The following is an 18,770-nucleotide window of genomic DNA, read 5'->3' as shown; positions in this document are numbered from 1 at the left end:
CTCAGAGCATTGTTAAGATACAAAGTGGTGAGCATGAATGATGGTAGTGAGATTCAAAGCAAAACCATTCAACATCTCGGTCATTCAGGTGTGTGCACCCACGTCGGACAGTACAGAGGAAGAGACTGAGCTATTCTATAAAGAGATGTCTTGGTGAAATTAAAATCTGTCTAACATACTTTTCAGTACTAATAGAAAAAAATACATGAGTCCGTTAGAGGCTAGCAGAGTCTGAAGAAAGTATTGGAAGTCTACTTTTGCTCATGGAAATACTTCCAGGGATAACACAGTAAAGGGCATGTTGTCTATTTTTATATGACAAAACCTTCAGTTCTTCTGGTCCTCTCTCTTACCCCCAAATAGCCTGCTAGCTACTTATTACACAATGATCAACAGTGGCTTGATAATGGATTTTCTAAATCTATTGGAATGTGTATCTGCGATATCCCCGTCTATTTAGTAAATCAATTCTAACAGACTTTAAAGGATTTTGCCAGAGGAGCAGGACTCTGGAGTTTTAATTACTGGCTATAATATTAGGAGTCATTTTCTCAAACTGTGATGTTGCTGCCAGCTCATTCTGGCAAGCTGCCCTGGTGGCACAGAAAGGGAGCCAAACAAAAAAGAGATTTTAAAATATTTATCAGGCAAGTATATTTGAATGATATTGGAAGCTAAAAACAAATTCAAGCTTAAAAACAGCCTGACTCCTAAAGAGGAGATATGCAACTGAGTATGCCTGCTGCAAAGAATATACTTTTATTAATTTAAGCAATTTTATGTCTGTGTTCATAATAAGGAATAGTCTGAATTAATAGTTTTTTTAATATTGCAGAACAGATGTACAATAAGTGAAATTTACCCCTCTTCCAGGAGCTTCAGTCTGATTTTGTGTGCCTTGAGAGGAAACTAATAACACATCCTTAACAGCATGTGGCTATGAACAGTTGCAACATTCATTTTCCTTGGCTTGATTTGACAAGACAGTTACTAGACAATGTCTTGGCCTGTTCTCAAACAATCAAAAATTAGAGTTAAAAGTGTTGCACTGCTCTCTTCTCACAATTAAAGGGACACTGTCAAAGTTAAGGCCTTGATAATATTTAGACTTGCATAACTCTAAAACGGGCTTTGCACTAAAATCTGTATTGCTATAGTTCTGGTAACTGTTTGGTATTGGAATTTTCCCTGATACTAATGCTTCAGTATTCTTTCATTTATTACTAAGAAAATTCAACCTGTAGATTCCATTGGGGCTTATTCTATCTCAGTTGTACAGAATGAATCTCCAGAAATAAGCTGAATTTATGGAGTTACTCTGAATTCTCTGTGGATTTATTAAGATCAGTTTTCAGTCCAGTGACTTCCAAAGAAACTGGGCATACCTGAGGTCAGAACTTGCCTCATAGTCAAATAGCACTCATAAACATCACTGTGATGACAAACCCAGGTGCCTGAACAGTGGAAGACAAACTTGAGTTAAGGAAACTATTTCAGGATAACAAAGGGTATTGTAGAAAGCAATAGAGAGAGACTTATTTTTAAATTATGAAAAAGATACCTGGACATTGTCCTTTTGAATTACTAATGACATTTCAAATCAATTTTTTTGGAGATTTTATTCTGTCGAACAAAAGTGTAGTACTTGAATTCTAGCAGCCCCACATACTTCTAATTTAGGCCATCATATCTTAACAACTGTACTACTGTAATCAAAGTTTCTTTTCACAGGGGGAGGCAAAAATGACAAAGGAGGGAAAGGTTTTCAGAGTTATCCAAGAGAACTGCTGGAATCCAGAGGTTCGGATTAAAGAGATGAACAAATCAGGTAACTCCAAAAATGAAATGCACATATCATAAATCAAATGGAACAACTTAAGCTTTCATGTCAAAGTATTTTACAGCAACATTAAAATTGAAAGGTTTTGCAGCATCACAATTATCTTAAATCTATTTCAAGTCAGTGAAAACTAATATGCTTTACATTTGGAGTCAAAACAGACTTGTGTCTTTCAGTACCTCGCTCCACAAGTAACCAAAATTCATTTCTGTGCAGGATGGTACAAGTTAATATGAGTATGAGTGTCAAAACATGGCCTCAAAAGGAGACTATGAATTCCTGATTTTAGAAGTGGCATATATAGGAGAATAGTGTGCTGAGCTCTCTTTGTTTTGGTGAAGTTTATTAAAAAAACAAAACCAAAAAAATTTCTATTAAGTTTTTTTCCCCCTGCTTGTTTTTGTATTTCATTTTCTGTCATGTTTTTCTGAAAAATCGTGTGTAATTAGAGAAGAAGTAGAATTATGTTATCAAATGAGAGAAGAGGCCCTGATCCAGTAAGTACATGCCTAACTTTAAGTCTGGATTCAAAAGGACCACTTGTGTGTATTAGTAGGCACATGCAGTTGTCTTCAAGAAAAATTGGGTAATAGAAGAGGTCACACAGAAGTGGAGAAGGACAAATGTTATGTGTCTTTTAAAAGGACCTGCAGAATTACAGACCATCATTCTATCTTAGAGATATGGGAAGATACTGGAACAAATTATTAAACAATTTATATGCCCCTCAAACATAAAAGGATGATAATAAATCCATATTGGCTATTGCTTATGAACAAATTATGCCAACGCAACCAAATTTCTTTCCATGACAGGGTTACTTGCCTAGATGGAGGTGCAGAAGGAGTATATATGACTTACCTGTATTTTAGTAAAGCTTTTGATACAGTCCCACAGGACATTCTCTTACACAAACAAGGGTAATGTGATCTAGGTGAAAATACTGTAAGGTGAGTGCAAAATTGGTTGAGAACCTGTATTCAAAGGATGCAGCTACACTAGGAAGTTCACTTTGAAGTTAGGAGCTACTTCGAAGTAGCCTGCAGAGCGCCGACACATGTTTTCCCTTACTTTGAAGTTAACTTCGAAGTAAGGGAGCCCGACTTCAAAGTCCCTACTCCATTTCGAAGTAGCATGTATGTAGACACTCAACTTCGAAGTTTGTTACTTCAAAGTAAGGAACTTCGAAGTTATTTTTGTAGAGTGGACACAACCAAAGAGTATTTATAATAGTTTGCTACCAAACTAACAAAACATATCTAATACAGTTCTGCACAGGTCAGTGCTGATTCATATACTATTCAATATTTCCTCTAATTACTTGGATAACAGAGTGGAGAGTATGCTTCTAAAGTTTACAGAAAATGCAAACCTAAGAGGGGTTGCAAGCACTTTGAAAGGACAAACATAGAATTCAAAACAATCATAATAAATTGGAGAACTAGTCTGAAATCAAGCTAATAAAAGTGAATAAAGACAAATGCAAAATTAACTAAGGAATGAAAAATCAAATGCACCACTACAAAATAGGAAATAACTTGATGGACAGTTGTACTGAACAAAAAAGATCTGAGAGTTATAGTCGATCAAAAATTAAATATGAGACAAAATGTGATGCAGTAGCAAAAAAGAAAAAAATACTTTTGGATGTATTAACAAGACTGTCAGTGACTGGTACATGGGTGTTGTGCCCAGTGGTTAGAGCATGAGTTGGCAGTCAGAAATAGGGTCTGAAGGGCTGGACTGAGTTACATGGATTAAAGCAGGGCAGGGGCAAGGTTGGGTCCAAGGCAGAAGCTGGAGCTATTCAGCTACAGGTAAATGCTTTGAGCAGCCACTGAACAATTCTTCCTCTGAGCTTAAGAATCACTCTGCTGATTCTTCAACTAATCAGGCAATATACTCAAATCAGGAAGCTACTACAGGCCACCTGTGGTCATTAGTCTGCCTGGAGACTAGCTCTGCTGTAGGCCCTTATTTCTGACAATACCTTCCCCCTCAAAGACCTTGGGGCACATGTTTAAGGGTACATCTGAAACTTCTGCAATATATCCAGGGCATGGATGCTCTCTATTGGTTCCAATCATTCAGAACGTAGCTTTCTCACTCCACCAGATGCTGGAGTCTTCCTCTGACTACCCAAGGATGAGGAGTCTTCTGTTCAGGGACTGTTGCAATAGGTGACAATGGCAGGTTGGAGTGATTTAGGTTTGGATTTTTGGTACTGTACTGGATTTGTAAAAAGTGACATATGAGAAAGATAACCATTATTCATGCACATGGGCAGCTGCATCTTGAAGGCCATGGGGTGTACCCATTCTGTGACATTGAAGATGTCCACATATGGGGAGTCTAATTTGGCAGATGCCTGGTTCAATTTAAAGTTCTGGTCTGAAAGGCTTACCTTGTCACCTGTGGCCAAACTGTGGATGCCTAATGGTTCTGCGTCCCCATGGGCTGCATGTATGCTACCCCTCTCTTTCAGAAAGGGCATGTAAATGCAACCAATTAAAAATGCAAATGAGGCACGGGTTTAAATATTTCACATCTCATTTGTATACTCCCATGGGATCTCAATTCCCAAAGGGTCTGTTTTCAAAACACAAACAGCCACACAGATGGGATTCCTTTGAAAGGAAACCCTGCTTTTGAAAGCATCATTCTTCCCTCCACCCCAAAAAACTGATGAAATGCTGGAGTCAATGGCATTGCACAACCCAAAGAGCATGAACAAACACTCTTAACATATGGAAGGCAGTCTTGCACTAATTTCTGCCCTGCACAGCTTGCAGAAGCAGTCATACTGGTATGTCCCTCCTCTGGCTCCCAGGGGTAGGGGCAGCCAGGGAAGCTCCATGCACTGTCCCCTTACCAAGCAACAGCTACTTAGTTTCCACCTTTTCCTGTGCCCCTGAACCCCCTTCCACACCCAAACTCCCTTATTTCTGGCCCCCACCACAGAAATCATAAGTCAAGCCAGATCCCTCACCCCATTCCACACACAAACCCCTGCTCCAGCTTGAAACCCTCTCCTGTACTGTAAACCCTCAGCTCCACCCCCTCAACCTAGAGCCGCCTCTTGGACTCCCAACTCCCATACATAACCCCACCCCTGAGCCTGAACTCCCTCCCAGCCTGAGCATTTACGTTCTCCCACACCACAGTGTCCTGTCCCAACATGGTGAAAATGAGCACGAGTGAGGGAGAATAAGCAAAGGAGGGAGGGGAGATGGAATGAGTGGAGGCACAGCTTCAGAGAAAAGTCAGGGTGGGCAAAGATGTTCTACTTTCTGCAGTCAGAAAGTTGGCAGCCCTGCCCCTCTGCCAACTAATAGCAGAGTTCAGGACCTCAGTTTCTATTTGAAGAAGAAATCAGCAACATAGACCCTCGGTATTTTCTTAGTGTAATTTGTTTTATTTTCATTATGTACAACAGTCCTGGAATAGAGGTCATCACAAGTGACACACAGGTAACCTATTCTATCAGAAATCTAAAGCTCCAACATCAATGACTAGTTCCCAGGGAACAACACTGTTCAGAGAATTGCCCGTAGCTTGGGAAAGAAATTGTTAGATTTATAGCTAGCACATGCCATAAAACTTCCTCAAAATAATTCCAAGAGCATCTCTTTCTGAGAAACTTTCAGTCTTAGTTTAAGCATTTTCAGTGGTGGGGAATCACGACCCCTGGGTATTTGTTCCAATGGCAGAGAGCAAATTCTCCTGCTATTTGCACTAGCTCTCCCCAAAATAAACTATATTACAAAACTAACAATACAGCATTTCTTCAAATGATTGAACAGTGCTCGTGCATTAAGAATAAGAATTTATAAATCTATGTGTAATAGCACCAGCTGGCGACTCCAGCCACAATATTATCAAATCCTGCTAGAAAGGTCCACAGAAACAAGTAATACAGGAACAGGTTCGTGGAAGAAAGCACACTGGAGGTGTGTCTACACTAGAATGCAACATTGAAGTAGCAAACCCAACTTCGAAATAGTGCGCGCTGCATCTACGCACGGCACACGCTACTTCGAAGTTGAAATCGAAGTTAGACGGCAAGATGTCAAAATCGCTATTCCTATCAGAAGATGGGAATAGCACGCTACATCGATGTCCAACATCGATGTAGGACGTGTGTAGACATTCTGCGTCCCGCTACTTCGCAATAGCGAGGTCTGTCATAGCGGCAATCAGCTGTTAGGCGGAGACGTGCTGTCCAGCCCCTGCGGGGCCCTATGATCTCTGCGCCCAGCGGTTCTTAAAGCTGCACAGACCTGGAAACCCCATAGCAGGAAGCTGACACCATGCAGGCAGCAGCTGTGCCACAAGGTGCCCCTGCATGGCCCAGAGGGAGACCATGGCAGCAAGCCAGCCCCCCAAGTGCCCCCAGAGCTCCCCCCCCCCGGGCCATCCCAGGGCTTCCAGGCCTCCAGCTGGCGGGGTAGGAAGCAGGGCCCCTCCTGGACCGACTCTGAGCTCCGTGACCTGCTGGGACTCTGGGGTGAGGAGGAGGTGCTCCACGTAATGAGGAGCAAGCGGCAGAACGCGGAGGCATTCGCCCAGCTGGCTGAAGGTCTGGCCACCCGGGGTCACCCTGCCTGCACTCCTGACCACGTCAGGAGTAAGGTCAAGGAGTTGCGGCAGGGTTACGCCCGGACCCGGGACTCAGCCAGCCGGTCTGGGGCTGCCCCCACCACTTGCCCCTATTACCAGGAGCTCAGGACTATCCTGGGCCCCAGGGACACCTCCTCCCCGCCAGCCACCCTTGACACCATGGCCAACGAGCCCCAGCAGGCCTTGGAGCCAGGGTCAGTTCCGGAGGCCAGCCCTGCATCCCCAGGGCCAGAGCCGGGACCCTCCACCCCGGCCACAGAGTGGTCCAGTGAGGAGGGGGAGCTCATGCTGGACATCCCTTCCCACAGTTCCAGCCGGGCATCCGCCAGACGGGCCTCCCCGACCATGGCAGTGAACCATCAGGTACGTACCCCACAGGGCACAGACCCCCAGGGCATGGGGCGGGGACACCACTTGACCGGGGTCCCCCCACATCCCCAGAAGACCCCAGCCTGCCATGGCCCAGGCAGACCATGGCCCAGGGACAATGCCACAGCCACCAGTGCCCATCAGCACCTCCATCCATGGACAGTGGGTGGAAGGGGCCACCCACAGGGTCACTGCACACACCAATGGGGGACGGGGGGTGGGGACCAGATGCCCTTGGGTGGATGGGGGGGGTGGACCATGGGTCAAGGCTGGGTACTCACGGCCTCTCTCCCCCCTTCCCTCCTATTTCCACAGCTGCACCATCCGTGGTCCCAGACAGCTCCCCTGAGATCTCCGGACCACCACCGCCCAGGGTCACCGCCTGCACTGGGATGGGCCCACCTCCGCCGGGGCCAGAGGTGAACCACACACGACCCCAAGGTGGCTGCTGCCCTCTGGCGCCAGGCAGACATCATGGAGCAGAGACTCCACTTAGAGGAGCAGGAGGCTGCCTGGTGCTGGGAGGCCTGGAAGGACTTTATGGCCACCTTTAATCAGGTGGCCGCCACATTCGAGGACCTGATGGCCCAGCTGCCCCCCCCAATGTCCTCCGTGCTGCCCTCCCTGCTGCCCCGCCTGATGTCCCACCTGCCACCCTGCCTGACGTCCCGCTTGATGCCCCATCTGACATCCCGCCTGCTGCCCCGCCTGCCCCCCCATCCACCAGCTCCGCAGGGCAGGAGCCCCCTGGGGCCAGTGACCGGGCTGAGGACCTGCCTCGGCCATACCTCCCTGTTCTCCCAGCCCCAGCCAGCCTCGCTGGGGACCCCGGCTGAGGTGGGGACCAGCCACCCAAACACGGTGGGGGTCGCGCCCTTCCACCCCTGCCCCGGAATGATGGGTCAATGTCTGGACTGTCCACGTCTCCCCCATGTATATAGTTGTCCCCACCCTGTATATAGTTGACTCCCCTGTATATAGGTTATTATAGTTGTTCCCACCTGTATATAGTTATTTTCCATGATGCTGTTTGTATTAGTTTTATATGCACAGCAGAGGCGAGGTTTTTGGTTATTTAAATAATGAGGCTGTTTTATTTTTCAAAAACCCGTGTCCTGTGTGCTTTCGGTGACGGCAGGGTGTGGGTGCTGGGGCAGTGTGCAGGGGACTCACCAGGGATGGCCTGGGTGGCACTCACTAGGCCCCTGCTCAAAATACTCCCACAGGGCCTCCCAGACCCGGACCCCGTCCCGGTGGGCCTGGCAGCTAGGGGCAGCGGCTGGCTAGGGGTAGCCTGTTCCAGCCTCCAGTGCCCAGCCCTGCACGAAGGCCTCCCCCTTGCTTTCCACCAGGTTGTGCAGTGTGCAGCAGGCACCCACAACCTGAGGGATGTTTGGGAGGCCCAGGTCCAGGCAGACCAGGAGGCAATGCCACCGGCCCTTCAGGCGCCCAAAGGCCTGCTCGACCACTTGTCGGGCGTGGTTGAGTCATGAGTTGTAGTGCTCCTGGCTGGCATTGAGGTGGCCTGTATACGGCTGCATAAGCCAGGGCTGGAGAGGGTAGGCTGCCTACACGACGAGGCAGAGGGGTACAGTGGTATCCCCAAGAGGGATCTCCCTCTGGGGGATGTAGGACCCCACCTCCAGTCGGCGGCACAGTCCCAAAGTACAGAACATGCAAGGGTCATGCATACAGCCAGGCGAGCCCACGTATATATCCTGGAAGCAGCCACGGCTGTCCACCATGGCCTGCAGGACCATGGAGTGATAGCCCTTCCTGTTTATATAGCACCCACCACTATGGTCTGGGGCACGGATGGGGATGTGGGTCCCATCAAGGGCCCCAAAGCAGCTGGGGAATCCCATGGCAGCGAATCCCACGACGGCTGTGTCCAGGTCCCCAACTCGGATGACCCTCTGCAGCAGCAGGGCATTGAGTGCATGCACCACCTGTGGGGAGGGGAAATGGGTGCCTGTGAGGGTATGCAGAGTGTACCCCCTCACCTGGACCCCCTCCCCGGGCCCCCCACCCCGGACCTCCCTCCCCAGGCGCCCCTCCCCAGTGGGTTCAGGCCCAGGCCTTCTTACCTCCATCACAACAGCCCCGACTGTGGCCTTGCCAATGCCAAACTGCTGGCCCACGGAGTGGTAGCTGTCTGGAGTGGCCAGCTTACAGACAGCTATTGCGACCTTCTTCTCAACAGTGAGGGCGCACCGCAACCGGGTGTCCTGGTGCTTTAAGGCGGGGGTGAGCCACTGGCAGAGCTCCATGAAGGTCTGCCAGTGCATGCGGAAGTTCCGCAGCCACTGGTCATCATGCCATTCCCCCATAATCAGGTGCTCCCACCATCCGGTGCAGGACACCCGGCCGGGGGGGAAGCAGGAGGGCCCAATGGTCCGGAGCATCTCCTTGTGCCCCTGGGGAGGGCTCCCATTCCAGAAGCTGCTGGGCAGCCGCCTGTGCAGCATCTAGCAGGGCGCCTGCTCTGCAGAAGGCAGCTTGGAGGGTTTCCAGCTGCTGCTGGACATCCATGTCTGCAGGCTCGAGGTCTGCGAGGCTTGTGTCACCAACATAGGGCTCGTACAGTGCAGGCCGGGTGTGTCTGGGAGGGGCCCTTTAAGGGAGCGGCTTGCTGCTGCCCCAGAAGGGCTAGTTTGCTCTGCGACCCTGTCCGCAGGCTTTCTTGGCCCCTTATTTCGAAGTGGGGGTGCTTGTGTGTGTGGATGCTCTGCTTTTCCTTCCAGGGCAGCCCCTTTCGACGTTCCCCGTTGCTACTTCGATGTTGTACATCAACAGCACCAGCCCTGGAGGATGCGTGGACGATATGTGTCTAAGTAGCCTATTTCGATGTTGTTACTTCAAAATAGCCTATTTTGACATAGCATCCTAGTGTAGACGTAGCCTGGGAATCTCTTAGTTTGCATTTGTCAGGAAAAGAGTATGATTTCGAGATTCATGGCAAATAAAAAATAAGATCTAGAAGGACACTTTTTAGAAAAAGATATCAAAAATATTGATATTCGGAGCACAAAGATGTATCTGATTTCAAAATCTGATACAGTTCTTCACCTTGAAAAGTGAGTTCTCCTTTTTACTATTAAACTGAGACATTTAAAAAACAAACAAACTTTATGTTCTCATGTTCCAAAAACATACAAATTATCTTTAAGTAGACAAATCTGTGGTAAATAAAACAGTGGTCTGGAAATTCAGACAATTCAGGTGCTATATTTCTGATGTTTCTAAAGTTAAAAAAAATAACAAGCACAAATAAATTTCTCAGGACTTTTTTATGCACATCGCAAAGAAGCAAACTAAAAGGAAAATGCATTTATATCTGCTTTTCAGGTCACCTTTAATAACCCATGAGTTTCTCAAAAGGATAATAGCTACAGGCCATATCATATTCTTGTACCGTTCATGGAGCTGCAGCTATTGACTTCAAAGTCAATTCTGAGTAAGAAAGATTGAGGGTAGATCATGTCCCTAAAAATTAACCACCAAAAATGACACAATTTGGGAGGAAAGATGCAAAGAGTTTATCTCAGTAAGAAAGCTTATAACCAGCAGGGTAAGGTGACACTAAGGTAACTTAGGCCCTGTAATTAGGCTCTATTTCTGAAAAGCTTTATCCAGCAACAAAAGAACTTTATCATTGATAAAAATGCAACTCATACCCAGTGCACCAGGACAGAGATTAGGTGACATGATCATACCTCCTGGCTCCTGGCAGAATACAAGATTGTGTACTACTTACTTAAATGTAAACAGTAATGGCCATGTGAAAACTCAGTTCAGATCAAACTTATGCCTGATACCTTATTAGCTAGGCTGTAATTGGCACTGAAATCAAATATTAATTTTAACTAAACTTTCTTCAGTTCCTTTTCCCGTGTGAAATGGTCTCGGTCCTTTTTGCTTCAGTGAAGGTATAGCAGAATGTATCATTCTATGACATAAAAAATATCAATGAGATGCATGCTATTGCAAATGTGCATTCTGGAATATCAACAATGAACCTCTGATGAACCAAGAGTATTTCAGAAAAATGTGGGAGGGGGAAAATACTTTTTCAAAAAGTAAGTTAAAACTCATTTATGTAGTGAGTCATCTCCCTTATCCCCTCACATTGTGGTAACAAAGAAAATTCTGCATAGAAATCTCCAAGTCCATTTTTATGTTTGCCTATCCGCAAGCTAGAATGCCAGAAAGTAAAACATTAAAGCAAACTGGCAGCAAAGGAAAGAAAAGACTCAATGCTGGAAATGATCTTAAGGTAGTAGAAATCCAAATTTACCATGTCAGAAAAACAGATGATTCTGTTTCTCTTTAAAAATCAGAGCACCAGGCTCCTAACTATTTATGATTAATGACTGAATGTCAGTGCCACCAAAGGAAGAGGAGAATGAGACAGCAGAATTAAGATGGTGTCAGGAACCAACAATTCATAGCTCAATTTCTGTAGCAATGAATATGTAAAATTCCTTGGACATCTGTGCCCCTGTATTTAAGACAAGCTGATCAAATAGTGGAAGCAGAGGGAATGATCTTTATGTTAATCATATTTATAAAAAAGCAGATAATTAAATGCAAAACAGAAGGCAGAGACTGAAAATTATGGTCCTTGGGGACATTGGAAAGAGAATGACAAAAGGCAAACTGCACAGAGTCAATGACTGCAATCACTTCCATGGCAAGTGCCAACCCTGCTAAGCCTGTATCGTAGTATCATAATACTCTAAATGACCAGTGGTATCAAATGCTATCGAAATGTGCAGTAGTACATGGGCTAATTGGACCAACACCATCATATAGGATGAAATCATGTTAACCACTGCTCATCCAGCAGTTGAAAACCTAGCTTACCATCCTCTGATAAATTGCTCTGAGGAAGTTGGTTAAAAAATTGTCTGATTGCACCCCCTTAAAGCATTTTATCAGGAAAGGATAAATAGGAAAAGACAAATAAGCTTCTGGACAGTAAAATATTACTCTGTTAAAAGGAAGGCTATACTGGGATTTAACCATTTTTATGTGATTGGAACAAGACACAATAATATTTTTAAGATATGAGAAGTGTTCCCTGGCACATTGTTGGAGAACGTAAGTGAGTGAGGGATCCAGACCTATGGCTATGTCTAGACTAGCACACAACTTCGAAGGGGGCATGTTCATTAGGGTGTTGGGAGATTATTAATGAAGTGCTGCGGTGGATATGCAGCACTTTGTTAGGCTAAATCTCCCCCGTGGCAACTTCGAAGAGTCAAACTTTAAAGTGTCGGCTTGCATGTAACTCTGGGTACTTCAAAGTGCCTACACTACTTCAAAGTCCCTTTACTCCTCAAAATTTTGAGGAGTAAAGGGACTTCAAAGTAGTGCAGGTACTTCAAAGTACCCATGGCTGACCTGCGGCTACACACAAGCTGGCACTCCTAAGTTTGACACTTCGAAGTTGCCACAGGGGAGATTTAGCCTAACGAAGTGCTTCATATGTACCACAGCACTTCATTAGTAATCTCCCGACGCCCTAATTACCATGCCCTCTTCGAAGTTGGGGGCTAGTCTAGACACACCCTTTCTGTTCTTGTGTTATGGAGTACAGAGAGGAGTAAATACTCAAAACATGCATAATGTGTCTGTATAATGGGAAGAATTGGCTACACAGGATGTTACTACCAAAGCCATTCCAAGCAGTGGGGCAAGTAACCTTTCAGGACACCCTTAACTTTTTTCCTGTACAGGAGAAACTGGTTACAGTGAACATCAAGGGCAGTTGCTGACTTCCAACTCATGCTCTCCCTTCCACTCCTCCTCTACCCATAACACTTCTGAATTCTGGAAAATAACTTGTGTCTCATCATTTATGTGAGAAAAGAGGCATGGCCAGGGCACAAAGTGGATTTTTCTTTCCAAGAAGCACTGCTGAAGAAATATAGTAACACATGCAGAGAGGTTAATGTTGCTTGAAGCAGACAACTGAAAAATCAGCCTCAGCATGAACATTTAAGGTCCAAATGAGAAGTCAACAGGCGCTGAGGGCACTCAGTACCTTGCAGAAGTTGCTCACATCCTTACAAAAACCAACAATATAGGGGACTCAGTTTCAACAAAAGAGCTCATGTTTGAGGAAGCAAGAAGCAAAAATGCTGCTGATTAAAGAGTAATTCACTAGCAAAGTGTGTCATTCTTTAGACTTAATCTGCTTCCTAAATGAATCCTGATTTCTGTACCCTCTGGTAAATTATTACATAACAAAGGGATACAAACAACTTAAAATTCACACGTCAGCATGAAAATGATTTACCTGTTGTAAAGTCACTGTGAATAATGTATAAGATTACTATAGCAGAAAAAAGTGAGAGGTAAAGTGTTCCATTTTTTCCTATGTATATATTAAACAGCTTAGTCTGTATTAAAAAGCATAGTGGTATTAAACAGCATGTTGCCTTCAGTCAGTTTAACTATTTCCCTTATGTCAGGAGTTATGCCAATCCTGAAAATACTTGCATCTGCTTAACTTTCTACCAGACTTTGCAAGATCAGAGTCAGTTTCCTCTCTTGTTTTCATGGATCGTTAACACCAAACCACCCCTCTGCTTCTACTGGAGTGCATGATCTTGCCTCTCTCCTTCAGGTGCTCCAGCTGGGGCAGGTGTGTGGGCTTGGGGTCTTTGCTGCCTTTCAGGAGCGCTGGAGCAGGCCGAGCCACAGGCTTTCAGGTCTCCATGCCCTGACCCCACTCCCTGGCGGGAATGCTGAGTGGGTAAGGGAAGCAGGCCAAGCCCCTGACCCAGCTTTGCTGCTGGAAGCTGTCTAGGCTGGGGTGTGGAGCAGGACAAGGCCCAGCATCGTGACCCTGCTCCCCTGCTGGGAGCACAAGAGTGTGGGCAGAGCAGGCAAGCCCCTGATACCCCTGGCAGCAGCATCTGGCAGGCGGAACAGGGCAAGCTCATTTTTACAGGGGACCCTGGCCAGAGGATTTATCCCTATTTATCCCTTCCCCTCTTCTAAGGTGGGCTGTGTGTGGGAGGGGCAGCCCCATTGCTCACACACCTGAAGTTGGGGCCCACCCATCTGTCTTATTCTGGCTAGCACACTAATTAACATAGGGGAAAAAGAGAGCAAGAGAGAGAAAGTCACTGGAACAAAATACGAACCCGTGTTTGTAAAACCACAAAACTTCAGAGGAAGTCTGGGACAGCAGTAGTTAATAAAAATAATTCTCCCTCATTTTTTAAAAAGTAAGTTCAAGGTGCTTGCGAATATAAACCTTCTGCATTTGTCATAATAAGCTTTGTTGCTACAAAGAGAAGCAAATCCAATATATATTGTTTTGTCTTCACATGGATCCTCAAGGACTTTTCATACGACAAAATAAATTTATGGAAAACTAAGTAACATGAAAAAGACAAGATTCATATGCAGGCACAAGTATTTAAATTAATACTAATAGATTAATGTAAGAATAGATCACATACATCCAACTGCTACTGTGGGGTTTTGGCCCTGAACTGAAGTGATTCTAAAGAAAAAAATTATGACTATTCTACAAATGACAAACAAAAATATTTTGTAAAGCCAAACACCAAGTTTCATAGTACTACATTTAGGCAAAGGTATGTATGTAATCAGAGAGTCACATGCTTCTGCTGGGTAGAGGAAACTCATCCCAAGCATCTATGGCCCATAGCCATTCAAATCCCACAAAAAATGTCCACTTAACGTGACAGCTGCCACATTGGCCAACATCAGACATTGAACTGGGGACTGCCAAAACTAAAAGTGTAAATGTATATGGATTGAACCAAGTAGCTAGATCCTGTTATGAATAACTACTATGCCATCATAAAAGTACTTTCATTTACACTTGTGCCCAGTATTGCCTGTTAAGCTAGACCAGAGATCAGAAATCTTTAGCACACTTCAGCACTCGTTATAATTTCAGGCACACCAATGTATATAACCCAATCCCCTTCCCCTCTCACAAAGCCAGGCACCCCCAGCACCTGCTCTAACCCAATCCCTGTGCCTCCCTCCAGAACCAGGCACGCCCAGCTCCCCACTATAACCCAACCCCCTGTGAGCCAGGACTCCCCCCACTACTCTAACTCAATGCCTGTGACTCACCAGAGCCACTGCCACTGCTGCTGCTATCCCAGAGCTGCCACCACCACGGCAGCTTTTTCCAGTCTGCCCGCTATGAACATATCTGCTTCCTGCAGATAGACTGATAAATTCAGTCATTCACCTGTAATGCATGAGAGGAAACTATGATCCGATCTAGGACAAAGTTGTCATCTGCATTTTCGTATCTAAAGACTTTTGTTCTTCTATGTAGGAGTCACTGTACAGGCCCTTTCTACTGTTCCTGTAATGTTCAGCTATTGGGTAAGTCCTTCGAAAAAAATTTTGTAATTCCGATACTATAAAATGCAAAATAATGAAATCCCCACTGCCTGTGAATTAGGAAGTTCAGTTAGTCACACAAATAATATGGCAAAGCTACTCTGAAGTGAGGGTGAGGATGTTCTGCAATGAAAGAAAGGTATGGCAAAGCTGGTTTGGTAATAGAAGAGAGGCCAGCAAACTAGCATGGCAAAGTTGCTCCAGCAGCTTGACTCCACAGGGCTCTAATCCAGAAAATATTTAATACAAAGGGATAAGACAGCAACAGAAGCCCTATATCAGAAGAGCAACGGGAAGCAGGGAGAAAACCTACATTGAACGTGAATTTAGGGTTGGAGTGTATGATGTAAAAGAAAAACAGGCAACTTCTAATTCATTGGGTTCAGTCCATCATACAGATGTTTTCCTATTAAAACAAATTTTCAAAAGTTTCCAGAGGTATATCCACCTTCTTTGTACTGGGGTGAAGAAAAATGCACTTCTTTTACCCAGTACTGCAGAATTAAGTAGGTGCTTTATGAGGTATTTCTATCTTCCTCTGAAGCATCTAGAACTAGAACTAATGAGCCACTTATCCAGTTCACTTTCTCAAAATATGTTTGGATGTAAGTCACAAAGAATCTGATTTGCACACAGGAGGGTGCCGAGGCAGAGTCCATCTCTCTGACAGAATGCATAGATTACAAATACCCTTTAAAAGAACACATACATATACAAAAATATTCCCTTCCCTTTAAATGTCACACTCCCAGCATGGGAAAGCCATTGGTCCAGGAAACACTGAGTCTGAAATTACACCTCCTACATACTAGCACATCTAGATTGACAGAATGGATTCACAGTTATTTTAGATGCATCAAACAAACTAAAAATGTTTCTCAAAGGCTGATCCTCGCAATAATGAGCTAGATTCATCCCCACTGACTGCACCAATTTAGCATCAATGCAGGTGCACCAGGAATTAACTTGGCCCATTTCCTATAGTATCTAGCAGTCTACATAAATAATAATACATGAAAAATTCAGTTACAGGTGTCCTATGTAAAAAATAGTCACAGCTCAGTCCATAAATTAACTATGCACCTCTAGTACTATGTGCTGGATGACATGTCCCATACTCTATACTGAAACATATCTTCAGCTTTTTGTTTTGTCCTTGAATTTACCATAAGAAAAATCAGGGGACCAATTAATTTGTATAATATAGTTCTAACTGAATATCATGGCTGCTTTATTAGAAATAGCACTAAGAACTTTTAAATCTTACTGATCTTTTATGGTTTTGCTGTAAAATTCATCAGGGTCCAGTGTCACACATTTCCACCTCCCTCATTTCCATTCTTCCATCTTCCCAGCTCCAGCAATAAAATGATAAATATTGAGCTATGTTAAAAACAAAGATATTCCCAGGATGCAAAGGTTCCATCTGGGTCCCAAAGACCACAAAATCATGGGTCAGTAAAATCAAAAGGTTTGACCCATTTTAAAGGAAACAGCCAGATGCAAAATTTAGATGTGGAACCAAGGTTCAGCCCACATAAAATTTGGACGGCTCTGGAATTTTACTTCACATTCATTTCTTACTAAAAATCTAGGGAAAGGCTCACAGAAAATACAGCCAAGCGTATACTTCCTCTTTTACTTGGACTGTTCAGTGCTTACCCCTTGGTAAACAAAGTAAACTAAGGGTATATACTGAGATTGGTTATTTTAAGTGTGAGCGTTATGTCCATTGCAATACCACCAGAAGAAGCTTTACAATTCCTCACCAGGGAAATCTTCCATACCAACTATTTTATTCTTGTAGTGCATTGATAACATTATTTGGGCACTAGACCAACTCTAGTGACCAAACCCATGCAGAGGTAAATAGGCTGAGAGTTGAAATCAGGAGTGAGGGAACTTACTTTGCCAGGATCCACAAGAAAACCATGGGTTCTATATTTAGAAGAGAATTCACATTCTTTGAGCAGACATGTGCTTGAACAAAAACCACAGATACAAAAACAATCCCGCTGAGATCTGGATTCAAAGTTTGTGATCCAGGTCTGGTTTATGGGATACATTTTATCTCAGACCCTTCTACATGCTGCTTTTCTTCTGCCCCATTCTGGTCTCTCAAAATGTAAGTTACAAATCATTTTACATTCCCACAAAATGCCAAACTGAGGCATGTTTACCCCTTCTTATGATTTGTATATATGCTGGCTAGAAAAAAGGATGTAACTCACTTCACCCTTTACATCACCACTCAGCTCTACACAACACTTCAGCAGAAAGATACAACTGCTTCCGTCAAAGTGCCTGTGTGTCTTCTGACAGGCACAGGAGTGGTAGAAGAGATTCTCCAAAACAAAATCTGTTAGCATCAGCAAATGGGGTCAGATTCTCCTTGCCTTAAATGCCCTTGAAAGGTAGGAAGCAACTAACCCATGAGTATACAAGATTAATCAACCCCAACTAATCAATCATTTCCATAGGATTTCAGCAGGGCAGAATTTGGCCTTAGCCCTTATACCCATTCAGAATGACTAGTGTTGAAGCAAGTGCCTGGCTTCAAGTCTTCTTCTTGTATTATTTACTGTGACATTTTTTCTTGGTGACAATTTACATGCAATTCTTTGGGTTTCTTCAAATAACTGTCAAGATGATAAAATCTGGGAACTACATTTTAATGTACTCTTCTTCTGAATATTATACCAGGCCAAACCTGAGGATACTTTAGATCTGTGCCAATTATTAAATAATGACTTAGCTGCTACAGTAAAAAAGTTCCCTAAGAGGTTTGTCGGCCTTGGCACATTACCTATGCAAGCACCAGATCTGGCTGTGAAGGAAATGAATCGCTGTGTGAATGAGCTTGGTTTTCCTGGCGTACAGATAGGATCTCACATCAACGAATGGGACCTGAATGCATCAGAACTGTTTCCTGTCTATGCTGTGAGTAACCGTTTCCCAGTTTATCCCAAATAAAGTTGTGATATGAAATGCTAACTAAACAGAAGGCATTTGGCCAAATCCAAAATTTCAATGGAAACAATCTAAATTTAGAGTAGTATATTTGAGAGCAGAATTTGCTCAAATACTTCTTTAATATAGCTGACTTTATGAAATGAATGATCATTTACGAGAGACGCTCAAAAATTCACTCTAATGTGCTTTTACCATTTGTTTCAATGGGAACCAGAATAAGACTGTAGATCCAACTGAGCATCGTGGCAGGACCCCATACTGCATATTCCCCCAAGAATCCCAGTAAAGTCAGTGGATATTCTGGATGTGCAAAAACTGCAGAACTGGTCTTTCATTCAGGCAAGCTATTCATCCCTGAAGATAAAAACTAGCATACCACATGATAATGCAACTTGCTATGCTACTTATTTAGCAAAAAAAAGTTCCAAAATATATAGCCTTTAAAAATATTGGTACTATGGGTGTATCAATCTACATATAAAGTCAAAATTACCTAACACCATGGTTCCAAATGTAAATTTTTTAAAATCTCTAAAAATTATCCAAATTAGTTTTTCTGACA

The 18,770-nt window shown here is 44.2% G+C and overlaps 1 protein-coding gene across 1 annotated transcript in view; it reads left to right on the top strand.

Annotated features, from left to right (window-relative positions):
* Positions 1–18,770, top strand: part of ACMSD (aminocarboxymuconate semialdehyde decarboxylase) — a 56,019-nt gene that overhangs the window by 17,402 nt on the left and 19,847 nt on the right. Inside the window, exons 3-5 of the mRNA XM_075001828.1 lie at positions 1,732–1,828; positions 15,168–15,217; positions 17,939–18,175. Of these exons, the coding sequence (XP_074857929.1) occupies positions 1,732–1,828; positions 15,168–15,217; positions 17,939–18,175 (384 nt within the window). The remainder of the gene's footprint in view (positions 1–1,731; positions 1,829–15,167; positions 15,218–17,938; positions 18,176–18,770) is intronic.

The sequence above is a fragment of the Carettochelys insculpta genome, chromosome 8, assembly GCF_033958435.1.
Source record: "Carettochelys insculpta isolate YL-2023 chromosome 8, ASM3395843v1, whole genome shotgun sequence".
NCBI classification, from domain to species: Eukaryota; Metazoa; Chordata; order Testudines; family Carettochelyidae; genus Carettochelys; species Carettochelys insculpta.
Note: the sequence above shows the minus strand (reverse complement) of the source record. Positions and strands in the feature narration are given on the sequence as shown.